This window comes from Mastomys coucha, unplaced genomic scaffold, assembly GCF_008632895.1.
Source record: "Mastomys coucha isolate ucsf_1 unplaced genomic scaffold, UCSF_Mcou_1 pScaffold3, whole genome shotgun sequence".
Taxonomy (NCBI): domain Eukaryota; kingdom Metazoa; phylum Chordata; class Mammalia; order Rodentia; family Muridae; genus Mastomys; species Mastomys coucha.
In genome coordinates, this window is record NW_022196909.1 from 49926863 (window position 1) to 49941723 (window position 14861).

The window sequence follows — 14861 nt, forward strand, 5'->3', positions numbered from 1 at the left end:
AAAAAAAAAAAAAAAAAAAAATCCAAGCAGTGCCTCCGAGTCAGCTATCAAGGATGCCAGGGGCTACCTTTTGTCAGGATGCAGATGAACAGACAAGTCTCTGGTCAGGAAGTAAACAGTAAAAAAGAGAGTGTACAGGAGGAGACACAGAGGCAGTAAGTGTAGAGAGGCGTTCTGGGTGAGGAAGGTGGAAAGGAAAAGGGTATTTTTAGTTAAGAAGGTCTGCATGTGTAAATTAAGATTCTCCTAAGGTGAAATGACTAGACTTTTCCAAAATGGAAAAGATAAGATGAGAGTAAAACTAACACGTGTGAGCGTGCGCAGGGAGGTAGGAGTCAGTCACGAGGTCTGCAGCGGACGAGCTTGGAGGTGAGCATGAGCCAGCTGGAGCACCGAAGCCTGGTGCAGTGCAGCATGCACAGCCACGCTGAAGTCCACCCTCTGCCTCACACAGCGTCTGCTGTGATATGCTGCCGGGGCACTGACCAAAGCAGCCTTCCAGTGACAGCAATTTTTGTCTTGGCCATGAAGATTATTTTCTGCCGTTTGTCAGGCTTTTGTTACTTTGAAAACTGAGTTTTAACAAGGCTAGGATTTTGCTCTTTTCTTTTCTTTTTTTTTTCAAGACAGGGTTTCTCTGTGTAGCTCTGGCTGTCCTGGAACTCACTCTGTAGACCAGGCTGGCCTCGAACTCAGAAATCCACCTGCCTCTTACCTTTTTTTTTTTTTTTTTGCTCAGCACTGGAGAGGCAGAGGTGAGAGGATCTGTTTATTCCAGGAGAGCCTGGTCTACATATTGAGTTTCAGAACAGCCAGGACTATGTAGAAACCCTGTCTCAGAAGACAACAACAAAAATAAGAGATGATGAAGAAGATAATGATGATGATGATAAATATTAGCACAAAACAAAATCAGCCACCTCCTCCCCAGGGGTCCCACCTTCCTCTTCTCAGGGAAGCCGGTGCTCCCGCAGCCCTCAGGGCCACCGCTCAGATGCTTGGCTGCAGCCATATCACATATTAAGTACCAACAGCTGTCGACTTCAAGAAATAACTAAATGGATTTACCTCTCCAGGACAAACTGGTTTTCAGAGCTTAAGGAGAGATGCAAGGCAGCTGCCTCAGAACAAAAGTCTGACTTTTTTCTTCAAAAGGATCCCAAATGCCGGCACGAGGCCAGGAAGTCTGGGCCCAGGACAGCTCCTGGGTTTGGAGAGGTCCAAGAGGAGCGGTCTCCATAAGGCTCACCGTCACCCTAGCCTACGCTCCACCAGGACAAGCCTTCCCAACGCTGCCATAAAAATGTCCCCAAGATCTTGTCTCAGCACAGCTGGGCTGTCATCTTCGGGCTCAGCCCACTCAGCCTGAGCCGCTGCTCTGTGCCCGTCTGTGACACAGAATCCTTGATTCCTCCTGGGTCTCAGGGCCTTCCCTTCTAGAGCCTGTGCAGCGCAGAACCCTGACGGGGAGAACTAAGAAGCAGATGTTCATGCACACACCCCCTGATCACCAGGTCTGTGAGATCCTGGATGGTAAAGAGAAACAACGTCCGAGGTTTCCACTGTCTCGGGACGCAAGTCTTGGATCTGACTCCCTGCTCCCTTCAGTCTGTCAGTGACCCTGTCCTCATTCCCAGTGTCACTCAGAACAAGCATGGCCCTCAGTCCCAGTGTCACTCAGAACAAGGCCCTCAGTCCCAGTGTCACTCAGAACAAGGCCCTCAGTCCCAGTGTCACTCAGAACAAGCATGGCCCTCATTCCCAGTGTCACTCAGAACAAGGCCCTCAGTCCCAGTGTCACTCAGAACAAGCATGGCCCTCAGTCCCAGTGTCACTCAGAACAAGGCCCTCAGTCCCAGTGTCACTCAGAACAAGCACGGCCCTCAGGATGCAGTGCCACCTCCTTGGTGCTTGTGCCCTCAATTTTCGAGAAAGGGGGTGGGGCCAATCTAACGATGAAGGGACCCCACCAGGCTGCACTCCAGACTCGGCCGTCCCACTTTGGATTCTCCTTGGCCCTTCCAAGCCCTTCATGGCTGTGCTGTCCCCATGCGCTATGCCACTGGGAGAAACCACGAAGGGGGCCACTTAGTACAGGGCGAGTACAGCTCTGAGTCTGACCGCACCTTTGTGGGAGCACTTCATATTCACACAACCTAGGAACTGGATCTATCACAAAATCCTCCCCTGCTGCCTTTAATTCCAGCACTCAGGAGGCAGAGGCAGGCAGATCTTTGAGTTCGAAGCCAGCCTGATCTACATAGTTAGTTCCAGGACAGCCATGGCTACACAGAGAAACCCTGTCTCAAAAAAACATCCATCCAACCAACCAACCAATCAGAACCAACCCTCTCTCAGGACAAAAGAGCCTTCAGAGTTACGTGGACGGGCCCTGCCAGCTCCTCTTTTCTCCAGCCGCAGCCACGCCACTGTGGGTCTGTGTCTGGAGCTAGGGCTGTTTCAGTCAAAGCTGTGCAGCCCAGTCCTGCATGCTGCTTGGAGATCCCTCTCTTCTTTTGGGGAGCACAGGTGAAGCGCACCCTCAAACACCTCCAGATCCCAGTGAGCAGCTGAGGTGATTTCTCTCCTTTCTGAGCTCTGATGATACAAATTTTGAAACTCACTATTAAAAAAATTTTGTTTTTAGATTTTATGTGTCCGAGCGTTTTCCTAATGTTTACGTATAGACACCACATTGGGTACCTGATGCTCACAGAGGTCATAAGAGGCATCAGATCCTCTGGGTGCCGGGAACTGAACCTGGGGTTTCTGCCCGAGGAACAGGGCTTCGCTGAGGAGCCCGCTCTCCAGTTCCAGCTGTCTTCCTACTCTCCAGGCACTGAGGGACTCATTTCAAGGAATCCTTTCTGGCTTTCCCTAAGGAGCCCTCTTAAACTACTGGGTGGTTCCACTTTTACCCCAACATTTCAGGCTCCCTAGATAGACAGAGGGTTTCTTTCCATCCCAATGGTCACTGCTATGCTCATCACCCACACCCCAGTGTTCTCCATCTTCCCACAGGCCCAGTATGATGCTGGCCTTGGACGAGGGGACACTCATCGTTATTTTGCTCATATTCTCTTGTCTTAAAGAATCAACGGCTCACCTAGAAAGGCGCTATCTTTGCCCAGGCTGGGTCTGAGACTTTCAAAACCCCCCAAGAAGGAAATGTGGCTATGACACACATGATCCTGAACAGGGACAGCTCTTCCATGTTTGCAGTTATCCTGTTCTAACTTACAAATATTTACAAGTCTCAGTACTGCATGACCGTCATCTGGGCTGCTTCCCTGCGATCCTCCATGTGATCCTCCCCGTGGTCCTCCCTGTGTCAGATGTTTCTCACCCCTTCACTCCAGCCAGATACAAAGCAGCTGCAGCTTTGTCTAACTCGGAGGTCTCACCAGCCTCCAGACTGGGGCAGCTCCTAGCAGCTCTTTTAGGCGCCTGGACTCCCTCAGCTCTCACGAACCCTCTGTTTTTAACTCTGTTGTGTGTCTTTGGCCCTTGCTTACTCAACCTTGTGGTAAATCAATGTCTTCCTTATTTCAGGTCTCTCAGTTCCAGACAGTGCTGCCTTGGGGACAGCAGCCCCTCATAAACACTTAGGCTGCCTCCCACCACCCAGGAGCCCCTGCTCTGATGTCAAGACCTGACCTCTGACCTCTGGTCCCCTTCATCAGCAACTCCACCTCCCCTTTCCAACAAAGTTGATATCCTGTGGTCTCATGACTATGTGACAGATCAGCACTGTTGGCAAGGGCTGCACTCAGACTTGATGCAATCCAGACAATGGTCTCCATCTCTTGTGAGCCTCATGCATGAGTCTCATGTGTAGGGGTGTGCGGGTGCTGTTCTGTGGTGGCTGGCTGCCCAGGACTGGGCTTAAACAAGGCTGCTGCTATCTTTGAGCAGGACCAGAAAGAGTTAACTTTGGGTCTGAAAGAACACAATATTGGTAAAGTGCTTGCCGTGGGAATCTGAGGACTCAAGTTCACGTCCCAGCACCCACATCTGCAATCCCAGCCACAGCAGCACACATCTGCAATCCCAGCCACAGCAGCACACATCTGCAATCCCAGCCACAGCAGCTCACATCTGCAATCCCAGCCACAGCAGCTCACATCTGCAATCCCAGCCACAGCAGCTCACATCTGCAATCCCAGTCACAGCAGCTAACATCTATAATCCCAGTCACAGCAGCTCACATCTGTAATCCCAGACATAGCAGCACACATCTGTAACCCCAATGTTCCCACTGCAATATAAGAGGTGGGATTCAGAGTTCATAGAGACCAGCTAGCCAGGTAGACACGGTTGTAAAACAAATAAGATGGGCTGGAGAGATGGCTCAGTGGTTAAGAGCACTGGCTATTCTTCCAGAGGTCCTGAGTTCAATTCCCAACAACCACATGGTGGCTCACAACCTTTTGTAATGGGATCTGACGCCCTCTTCTCGTGTATCTGAAGACAGCTACAGTGTACTCATATAAATAAAATAAATAAATCTTTAAAAAACAAAAGCAAAAACAAGATGCTGTCTCAAATCCAATGGAAGTTGAGGACCAACAGCCAACTGTATCCTCTGACCTCTACACAGATAGAAAAATAAAACTAAATTTTAAAAGAGGAAGAACTAGGCTTAATGATGAGGCAGGCTACAATTGATCTTGGGACATCACAACAGCACCACAGAGAATTCTCTCTAACGAGCAGGCTCTGGCCACCAGGGGTCTGAGCCCTGGTAACTCATGACAACTTGGGATGATGAGAAATAACTTACACTGTGACATGTACCCACAGTAAAGGAGTGTGCACTCGAGCATCTGTAATCCCAGTCACAGCAGCTCACATCTATAATCGCAGTTCACATCTGCCCACACGGTGTCATCCCTCCAGACCTCAGGACCAGGGCACCGTGGCATGAAAACACTTCCTGATGCCAGGTGCAGACAGCGCCTCTGTACTGTCTGCCTGCAGCAATAGATTCCCTACTGCGGCGCCTTCACTCTCTGGCACCCCAACCTTCTGGCAGGGTTTCTTGTAGCTCAGGATGGCCTTGAATTGCCCATGTAGCCTTAATTCCCCTGCCTCAGCCTCCTGGGTGCTGGGCTTACAGGCCTGTGCTCTGGTAAACTCTTCCACCACCCACTTCCTGACGGGGCAAGGCTTGTGAAACCTGTGCTAGGGTCACTGAAGACAACTGCGGCCGAGGTGACAGGTCTGTGGGTGTGCAGAATGCGAGGCTGGAAGGACAGGTGGAACATACACTGTGCCCAGTCATTCTGAAACAAGGCTGCTCTGGCCTCCCCTGTGCAGCCAGGGAGGCAGTGGATGCTGACAGATCAGAAGCACAGGGTGTGTCACACAAACACACAACAAGCCTGGAGGTGCAGGCCTGCGTCCCAGTCAGCAATATCACAGTCCAGAGCTGCGGAGGCTGCATGGGGGCCACTGTCTCAACTAATAAGAGGGAAAGGAAGACTGGGGATGAAGACTGGGGACAAGCAGGCTCCGGCCACCAGGGGTCTGACCCCTGGTAACTCATGACAACTTGGGATTATGAGAAATAACTTATACTGTGACATGTACCCATAGTAAAGGAGTGTGCACCCGAGCATCTGGCATGAGCTCAGTGCTGGCTCACACCTGTAACCCTGGACGGTAGACGTAGGGGCCAGGTGTTGGATTGGCAGAGAGAGGTAGATTTATCTCTTTGAGTTTGTGGATAATGTGGTCTACATATCGAGTTCCAGAAGAGCCAAGGCTATAGATAGAGTCTATGTCTTGAAAAAAAAAAACAAACAAAAAAAACCCAAACCCAACACCCAGCAAGGCAAACCCCAGAGAAGATCAAAGCAAACCTTAAACCCCAGACCCAAACATCAGAATGATGGTTTGTTTTTTCTTCCCCCTCCCCCCAAACCTGAAAGAACTATACAGCTCATCAGTGTTCACCCGTGCTTGCTCTGTGCAGTGTGGCTGCTCATCAGTGTCCACTCGTGCTGCTCTGTGCAGTGTGGGACATGCAGTTTGACACATGGTCTACTGATGGGTCCCTCTGATAGCTGAAACTGCTCTTCCACAACACTCACACACACACAAAAGCCTAAAATGTGGGGCTCTTCTGTCCTCCTACTGGGTGTGGTAAACGCCCCCCCGTCACCTCAGTGACCTCGAGAACCCCTCTGACCTAACACGAGAATCCAGGGGAGACTCCTGCAAAAGGTTCAATCACTTCATGTGCTCAGTGAAGCAATCTCATTCAACTCCCTTCAAAGCAGGGGGCAGCCGAATGAGATGGAGAAATTGGGGTTAGAGCGCCACCTGGTGGCAGGACTGGCAGGTGCCTGCGAGGAGGAGGCCAAGGTGTGGGACAAGTGTGGAACATTGTAGCCTCTCAACTGTGATATTCAGACAAGGTCCTGAACCTCCCCAGGAAGCTCTCACTTTAGCCACGGTGTGTTACATGTTTCGCAGGCTTCTCGGAACTCAGTATGATGACGGTGGAGGTACCTTCTCTGCCACTAGGAGCTACTCAGCCAAGTTTAACCGAAGGCCCCGACATAGCGTACTTATCACTATGTAGCAAAGCTGCATCTAGTCTGCGGCTCAGGTCGTCATCACAGCCTGTTTCAGAGGCCAGCAAGCAGCAGCTCCAGGCATTATACTGTTACCACCCAGGGAGCTGCCTCTTAAACTGCTGCTGGCTGCTAAACTATATAGAGGTGTGCATCTCCTGAAAGCACACCTAAGAATACTTTAAGTACTAAAACCACCTTGGGTAAACCGAACAGCTACAAGCTCTTAGAGTAAACTGGTCTCTGGTCCGGCTATAAATTCCTGTACAATGTGACTCTGAGCTAAAGGTTAACTGCCTGACCATTTAACCACTGCCTCCCTGCTCCTGTGAAGCTGGCTTGCTGCAGATGTCCAGAGCTGACTTTCTGTATGCGTCACAAGTGCATTTTTGCCCTTAAAAACTCAAACTGGGGCCCGGCAGTGGTGGCGCACAGCTTTAATCCTAGCACTTGGGAGGCAGAGGCAGGCGGATTTCTGAGTTCGAGGCCAGCCTGGTCTACAGAGTGAGTTCCAGGACAGCCAGGGCTACACAGAGAAACCTTGTCTGAAAAACCAAAACCAAACAAAACCAAAAAACAACAAACTCAAACTGGGGGCTGAAGAGATGGCTCTCTTCTAAAAGTCCAGAGTTCAAATCCCAGCAACCACATGGTGGCTCACAACCATCTGTAATGAGATCTGATGCCCTCTTCTGGTATGTCTGAAGGCAGCTACGGTGTACCTACATATAATAAATAAATAAATAAATCTTTTAGAAAAACAAAAACGAAACTCAAACTGGAGGGTGAGGCGGCTTCCGGCTTGTTACTCTGCTTGGAACAGTCCTGTTGGTGGTTAAAAAAAAAAAGCCTCCATAGGACTTCTTCAGGACTCTGGGACTTTTACTCTTCTTCAGGGACCCCATAATAGAATCAGTCAGGTAGCTGCAGCCTGTACTTGGTAGACTTCCTCTCTTTAAGCTTAAAGAAAATAAACTATGCAGGCCCATCTTACTTGTGTTAAAGGATTTTGTTTGTTTGTTTGTTTGTTTGTTTTATTTTTGGTTTTTTGAGACAGGGTTTCTCTATGTAGTTGGTTTTGTTTTTTGATCAAGAAGAGGCCAAGCTGGAGATGAGTGAGTAAGCCGGGTTGTTGATGCTCATGATCTCCAGTGGGCAGAAGGACGTCTCTCCACGGAAGGGCCTCCCCCTGGTTCTAGTCAGAACCTGCTCTCAGTGGAATTGCTTCTGCTGTCACTGCCAAGGCAACACCTTCTACATTGTTTTCAGAACTGTGGGGTTTGACAAAACCGATCTACAAGTACGTCATCTGGGTCTAGGTCAGGTGGCTGGGGAGCAGGGGCAGGCGAGCACAAGGTTCTGGTAGAAACGTCTGAGTTGGGTGGTGGTGGCGCACACCTTTAATCCCAGCACTTGAGAGGCAGAGGCAGGCGGATTGGATTTCTGAGTTCGAGGCCAGCCTGGTCTACAAAGTGAGCTCTAGGACAGCCAGGGCTACACAGAGAAACCCTGTCTCGAAAAACCAAAAAAAAAAAAAAGAAAACATCTGAGTTAACCTCAGTGGGATAAAACTAGTCACCACAGGGCTGGAGAGATGACTCAGCTCTTCTGAAGGTCCTGAGTTCAATTCCCAGCAACCACACGGTGGCTCACAACCATCTGTAATGAGATCTGACGCCCTCTTCTGGTGTGTCTGAAGATAGCTATAGAGTACTTACATATAATAAATAAATAAATCTTAAAAAAACAAAAAACAACAACAACCAAAAAAAACCTAGTCACCACGCAGTCTCCAAGTAGATAGATATGCTTGATGGTTCTTTTCTTCTTCACTGTTTGGGACTCGTAGGCCCCGCCCAGGCTGGCCCTGAGGTGCCCCGGAGGGCTGGGATTACAGGAGGGCACTGTGAACTTCCTGTCTTTCTAGGTGGCTAGTTGTTTCTGGGCTGGCTATCTGCCAGTAACACAAATGAAATAAAGAGGCTGTCTGCACTGCGAAGCCATTAATGATGCTGATTTGAGATGTTTTGTTGTTATTTTGAGACAGGGTCTCTCTAATGTGGCTCTGGCTAGCCTGGAACTCACTACGTAGATCAGCCTGGCCTTGAGCTTGCACAGAGACCCGCCGGCTTCTGCCCCCAGAGGGCTAGTTAATGCCTGCACCACCAGCTTAAGTTAGATTTTTTGTTACAGAATTTTGGTGAGAATGAAGAAAACTGGTCTGGTCGCCTGATGTGTGTCAAGGGACATGAGTCCGTCCCTAACATAGAACAGCAGATATCGCCCGTTAACACCATGTAAAAGTTTCAGGTCCGCTGGCCATCCCAGCTGATCATGTGACTGACGGCATGGATACTTTGTAAGGTGTTTGTGGCATACCACAAAGGTTGCCATTGTTTTAATTATGCACCGGGAGGAGTAAACCAATCTCGGGGGTTGAGAGGGGTTGAGTGGGGCCAGGTCCTCGGAGCTGGGAGCTGACCCCAAGCAGTCAACTGCGAGGTTGTGCTATAGGTAAACAGCCGTCAAAGAAACAAAGTAGTCATTAATCCTGAAAGATAGGAAAGGTAAAGGAAGAGTTGCAAGCTGTGCGGCTGGGTGTGGTGACACATGCCTACAACCTCAGCACTTGGGATGCTGAGGCCAGCCTGAGATAGATACCCAGCAAGACCCTGACTCAAAAAACAAAAACAATCACACCGCGCTAACACAGACACACACACCCCTTTGATATTTGGGTGATGTTAGGATAAGCTTATCTGTTACTAAAAAGGTATGGTCACATACCAACCGGGTCAATTGCTTCAACAGTTCCCAACGACCGACCAATAACTAGCTTATTTCCCAACTATTTTTGCTGGGTGAGACAGGGTCTCTCTTTGTAGTCTTGGAGCTCAATTGTGTGGGCTGGATACTTACAGAGATCCTCCTGCCTCTGCTTTGCCCGGGATCAAAAGACCTGTGCCACCACCGCACCAGGCCTTTATTTCCTACCCATTCTTTCAGTTCAAATCTGACCAGCTTCTTAAGACCCACGGACCCACTCACCATCAGGGCCCTGGCGGGCAGCAGCGTGCAGCGCCGTGTCACCATGGCGGTCCTGGTGGGCAGGGTCAGCTCCGAGACGCAGCAGCAGGCACAGGGCAGGGGCATCGTGGCGGGCACAGGCCCTGTGGAGAGGCGGGGGCTGCCCAGCGTCCACATCAAGGCCGGGATGTCGCTGGAGGAGAGCCTGGGCTCTCACCAGCCGTCCTGCAGACAAGTACCGCCGGAAGCGTCGCTCTCGCCGGTGCCGGCGGGAAGCCGAGGCCATGGAACTCTGGGGCTGAGGAAGAAGTGGGAAATGGTAGCGGTGAGGACCCAGCTCCGCTCTTCCTCCAGTTTCTCCCTTTACCTCCCATTCCCTCCCCCTCGCATCTCCAGCAAGAGATAAGGCCTCTTCTAAACTCTCATCCCTTAGCAGATGGCAAGTTTGGGGTGGGGTGGGGGTGGAGTTGGGGACTTGGGGGGGGCGGTCACAGAGTTAATTTTTGATGTAATTTTTTTGAGAAAATGATACATAATTGTTTTAAGGCTCCAGAGGCCAAGAAAAAAAAGTTCATTCTGAACTTTGGAGGAAAACAAAAACAAAAAAAAAATCAAGTTAAGGCCAGATGGGGGCAATTTTCATTAGCCACAGATCTGAAGAAAAGTCACAAATTCAAAGAGCGATCTAGAAATCGAATGTATTGTACCCGGCAGACAGACGTAGAGGCTCCTTCCTCTGGGGCCTGGGGGGAGGGGTTACTCATCAGACCTGCTCCCCGCCCCCCCAAGGACCCTCAGAGACCGAGGCCGGGGGCCTGGGCTTCAGACGCTCCGAGAAGGGAGGTGGGGAGGGCGGAGGCACGCCAGGATGCTGGAAATGGCGCAAGCACACGCGCCAGTCTCGGGCGGAAATGAACTGTGTTGTTCCATCCCGGAAATCGTTCCGCTCGGACTGGGTGACTCGGGATTAGGCCTCCGGAGGGGAAACAAGACAGTTTGCGACATAGGGTCCTCCTTGCAAGAGGAAGGTTAGAGGCGAGGTTCCGAAGGGAGGCAGAGGCAGGCCTGGTCTATAGGGCGAGCTGCAGCGACAGCCAGGACTACAGAGAGAAAAGAAACCCTGTCCGGACACACACACACACACACACACACAGACACCACACAGACACACACACACAGACATACACACACACACACACACACACATACAGACATACACACACAGACATACACACACACACACACACACACACACAGACATACACACACACACACACATACAGACATACACACACAGACATATACACACACACACCACACACACACATACACACACACACAAAACACACACACGTGCACACACACCACACAGACACACACACTACACACAGACACCACACACAGACACACACACACACACCACACACACATACACACACCACACATACACACTCAGACACACACACAGACATACACATACCACACACACAGACACACACCACACACACACACACACACACACACACCACACAGTATGGGTAGATCCAAAAAGAAAAACACATGAGTAGACACTAACAAGCAGACGTAGGACAAGGCAGGCAGATGTGCGCAGACGTTCGGATTTGGGAAAAAAAGTCTAAGGAGAAGATGGAGGCTGAAGGGGCGGGGGTCAGGGCGGAGGGAGGCGTGGAGACACAGTTGGGAGTGTAAGTGAAACCCAGCGCTCTGTGTCCAAGCACATCCTTACCTTCCCACACCGTTCTCATCGCCTTTGTGTCTCCTTCGAGACCACCAATCAAGATCTCCTCCCGCCCAAGCAAGCACTCTGCCCTCCGCTTCCCCCAGCCCCATCTCTGTGGACCCCGGTGACACGCAGAGGCCCTGCACCTGCTGCGGTAGTCAGCGCAGGGCTGGTCTCTGCTGCCCTCGGGCGGCGGTTTCGGGTACTGCCTCAGTGAGGTTGGCGAGGAGGACCAGTCATCATCAGTGTGAGGATGAGAGACACCCAGTGAAAACGGGAGCACTAAGACCCAGGGGGAGTGGAGGACCGCATCAAGGGACCGGAGGAGTAGGCGCTGGAGGGCGGGAGCCGTCTGGTACCTTGGTCGCCTTCGGAACAGCATCCTCTCTAGTGACAAAAATGGCCAGTCAGACCCAGGGTATCCAGCAGCTCCTCCAGGCTGAGAAGCGGGCAGCGGAGAAGGTGGCCGATGCCAGGAAGAGTGAGCACCCTTTTCCTCTCTTAGGAATCTGGAAGGAGAATTTAGGAATAAGGGAGAACGGACATTTGAGTCCTTAGGAAAACCCAAGGACAATGGGGACAGATGGGGAACTGAAGCTGTTAGGATAGAAGAAACGGGTGGGTTTTACAGTCTAGCACTTGGTTGGTTGACAGGAGATTGGACAATTTCTAGAGGGCACCGATCCCACTAACGCTCCTGGTTGTGTGTGTTTGTGTTTGTGTGTGTGTGTGTGTGTGTTCACTGTCCTTTTGCCTCTAGGGAAGGCCCGGCGACTGAAGCAAGCGAAGGAGGAGGCTCAAATGGAGGTGGAGCAATACCGCAGGGAGCGAGAGCAGGAGTTCCAGAGCAAGCAGCAGGCGGTGAGTTGAGGGGGGAGCAAGGATGGACCCACCCGGGTGCCTCTTGTAAGATGTACGTAGGTGACTCAACAAGAAATTAAGGTGTCTGAGAGCTGAGGAGGAGATCCTGACAAGGATCACAAATTGGTAAAGCTTTGTCAGGATCTGTAAGGTCTGGGGGTTCTAACGGTACGTGAGACTTGTGGGGGCAGCCTTCACAGTCCGTGTGGGGTGTGGTAACCCTCATGGTGGGGGGCCATTTTATGGTCACTGTGGTAAGGAGGTGGGGATTTTATGGTCTCAGAAGTAAGGATTGTGCTGACCTGCTTGGTATCTACGCGTTTCTGTGGGGTGGGAAGAGTTTTGAAGAGGCTTCCCAGGCCTTATTCAGGATCCTTCCATCTACATGCTGGGACCTTCCTTTCTGTGTCTGCTTTTTTTTTTCTTTCTCTCTTGCACCCCCACCCCCCAGGCTATGGGCTCTCAGGGGAATCTGTCTGCTGAAGTGGAGCAGGCCACGAGACGTCAGGTTCAGGGCATGCAGAGCTCCCAGCAGAGAAATCGGGAGCGTGTCCTGGCTCAGCTTCTCGGCATGGTCTGTGATGTCAGGCCCCAGGTCCACCCCAACTATCGGATTACTGTCTAGAACCACCGCTTAGGGACACATCCTAAGACTCCTTCTATCAGATCCTTCCACAAAGAAATATCCCTACTCAAAACCACTTGTGTAGCATGCACAGAGCCCTGGGTTCAATCCAGAATACCATTCCCCTACCGCCAATCACTTCGCATAATAACCTTTTCCTGGAGGGGAGGGTTCTACGTGACAGGATCCAATATTCTTCCATGAGACTTACAAATAGCCTGTTGAAACCCGAATCTCTATGTTCCATGACATATATAATTCTATGGAATTATACTAATGAATGTCCAAGTCATCCCTCTAAGAAATGTATGTCCCAGTGACAGGGTATGAAAAGCACCTGACTTCAGAGCTGGCCGACTTCTGGTCCTCTCCCATCCCTGTTCCTTGCTCCTCTCTCTTCTGTTTTCTCAAAGCTTGCTGCTTCTGGGAGCGGAAGAGATCTGTGACATCCACATGCATGCATTTCTTTCTGTGCCTTCAGCACCTTGCCTCCCTGTGTAATGTGGAGTGTCAATAAAATACCGGTGGATGGGTCATTTGTCGGTGAAAGCAGTCTCTTTTTGCCTTGCCATTGCTCACCTTGGTCCACTGTCCTCAGAGTTCTGCATTTATATGGTTTCCAAAACACTGCAAAGGGCTGTCCTGGAAGCTTTTCAGAGAAACAAAAGCATGAGGTACTGTGTTCTCTCTCAAGAGGGAGCACGTGTGGGTCTTCAGGGACAGAGGGTTGCATATGATAGCTGTAAGGGGATGTTGGCAGAGCAGCACTCTGTCCCTTTCTTTGTTTTATGGTGCTTATCAGCACCGGAGACAGACAGACAGACAGACAGACAGACACACACACACACAGAGAGAGAGAGAGAGAGAGAGAGAGAGAGAGAGAGAAAGAGAGAGGCTCAGTATGTATTTTACTAGGTATTCTTGATTGTCCTGGAATTTGCCAGGCCAGGCTAACTTTGAACTCATAGAGATCCACATGCCTCTGGCTCTTGAGTGCTGGAATTAAAGACATGCACCACCGCGCCTGGCTTGACATTATGTTTGGGTGCTGGCTCTCATTATGTATCTGGTAAGGTCATTGTGTCCCCAGAGCCTAGATAGCACTTGGCACACGATTGGCAGTTAATACTTTGGAATAAAAAGATGCTCGGAGGTTGGGGGTGGTGGTGGTGGGACACTGCTGGTCTCGGGACACCCATTCCTGCATCAGTTCTCTTCACTGCTCATTTCACCACGAACTTGAATCAATAGGTAACCTATAGTCTTATATGACTTTTCTGTAGAGAGACATTAAAAAAAAAAAGTCTATGCCAAATAAGGCAGTCATGAAACACCAAAGACATTTCACCACCCAAGTCTAGCCTGGTAGACCGAGGGGCTCACTGGAGTTATTGGCAGTATGGTGGGTGATAGGTTACTTATAGGAGTGAGACTGGAGCATCTTCTCATCAAAAAGTCATCCAATCACCAGCGTCCTCTGCATGACTTGTACGAAGACCAAAGAGAGTCCGCCACCAAGAGCTGTTTACTGGTGACATAATCTGGGAGAAGAGTTCTGTGTCTTGCAACCTTTTTGACTTTCCTGAGCCTTCTCCACTCTCATCAGGAGGGAATGTTTCAGTTCAGTGGAAACAGCTACTCAAAAACAAGCAGATTTTTGAAGAGGAGGGACACACGTGATGGGAAATTGGGGTGCTTACACCCTGGTGTTTCCCTGCTAGCTGTATTGCTTTGGCCACCTTGTTTTATTTCTCTATTTTCTTATGTTTATAGGAATAGCGGAGCAGGGCATGGTCCTCCATTAAAATCCCAGCATTTGAAGGCGGAGGTGGGAGAACTGAGAGCTTGAGGCCAGTCTAGGCTATATAGCAGATCAAACTCAGTAACAGAAAAAGGAATTAAAAAATGGCAAGACAGATGAGGGACTCACCATGCTCAGGTTTTAAGCATTGTTACAATCACAGCCAGCTGTTAGACAATCCCTTCCAGCCCTGGCTCCCTTAACCAGGCCTGTCAGTCAGTCAGC

At 50.4% G+C, this 14861-nt stretch overlaps 2 protein-coding genes across 3 annotated transcripts in view; one reads left to right on the forward strand and one right to left on the reverse strand.

Moving 5' to 3' along the window:
* Nfkbil1 (NFKB inhibitor like 1) overlaps positions 1-11481 on the reverse strand; it is an 18707-nt gene extending 7226 nt beyond the window's left edge. The window contains exons 1-2 of one of the 2 annotated variants that reach the window (XM_031347320.1): positions 11356-11481; positions 9630-9906 (exon numbers count right to left, since the gene is read on the reverse strand). In XM_031347320.1, the coding sequence (XP_031203180.1) occupies positions 9630-9894 (265 nt within the window). In that variant the 5' untranslated portion in view covers positions 9895-9906; positions 11356-11481. Of the gene's footprint in view, positions 1-9629; positions 9907-10315; positions 10520-11355 lie in introns of those variants that run through there. The other variant, XM_031347319.1, reaches the window with a different exon arrangement.
* On the forward strand, positions 11480-13385 carry Atp6v1g2 (ATPase H+ transporting V1 subunit G2). Its single transcript, XM_031347393.1, has 3 exons — positions 11480-11830; positions 12110-12210; positions 12662-13385. Exons 1-3 carry the CDS (start codon positions 11749-11751, stop codon positions 12833-12835), a joined length of 357 nt encoding a protein of 118 aa, XP_031203253.1. The 5' UTR covers positions 11480-11748; the 3' UTR covers positions 12836-13385.
* Positions 13386-14861: the final 1476 nt, after the last annotated feature.

What these genes read in the sequence shown, in the direction of transcription:
- Atp6v1g2 (XM_031347393.1), top strand. Translation starts at nt 11,749, where the DNA reads ATGGCCAGTCAGACCCAGGGTATCCAGCAGCTCCTCCAGGCTGAGAAG. An exon ending in GGTGGCCGATGCCAGGAAGA is followed by an intron (nt 11,831 to 12,109) that starts GTGAGCACCCTT and finishes TTTTGCCTCTAG; the next exon opens with GGAAGGCCCGGCGACTGAAG. An exon ending in TCCAGAGCAAGCAGCAGGCG is followed by an intron (nt 12,211 to 12,661) that starts GTGAGTTGAGGG and finishes CCCACCCCCCAG; the next exon opens with GCTATGGGCTCTCAGGGGAA.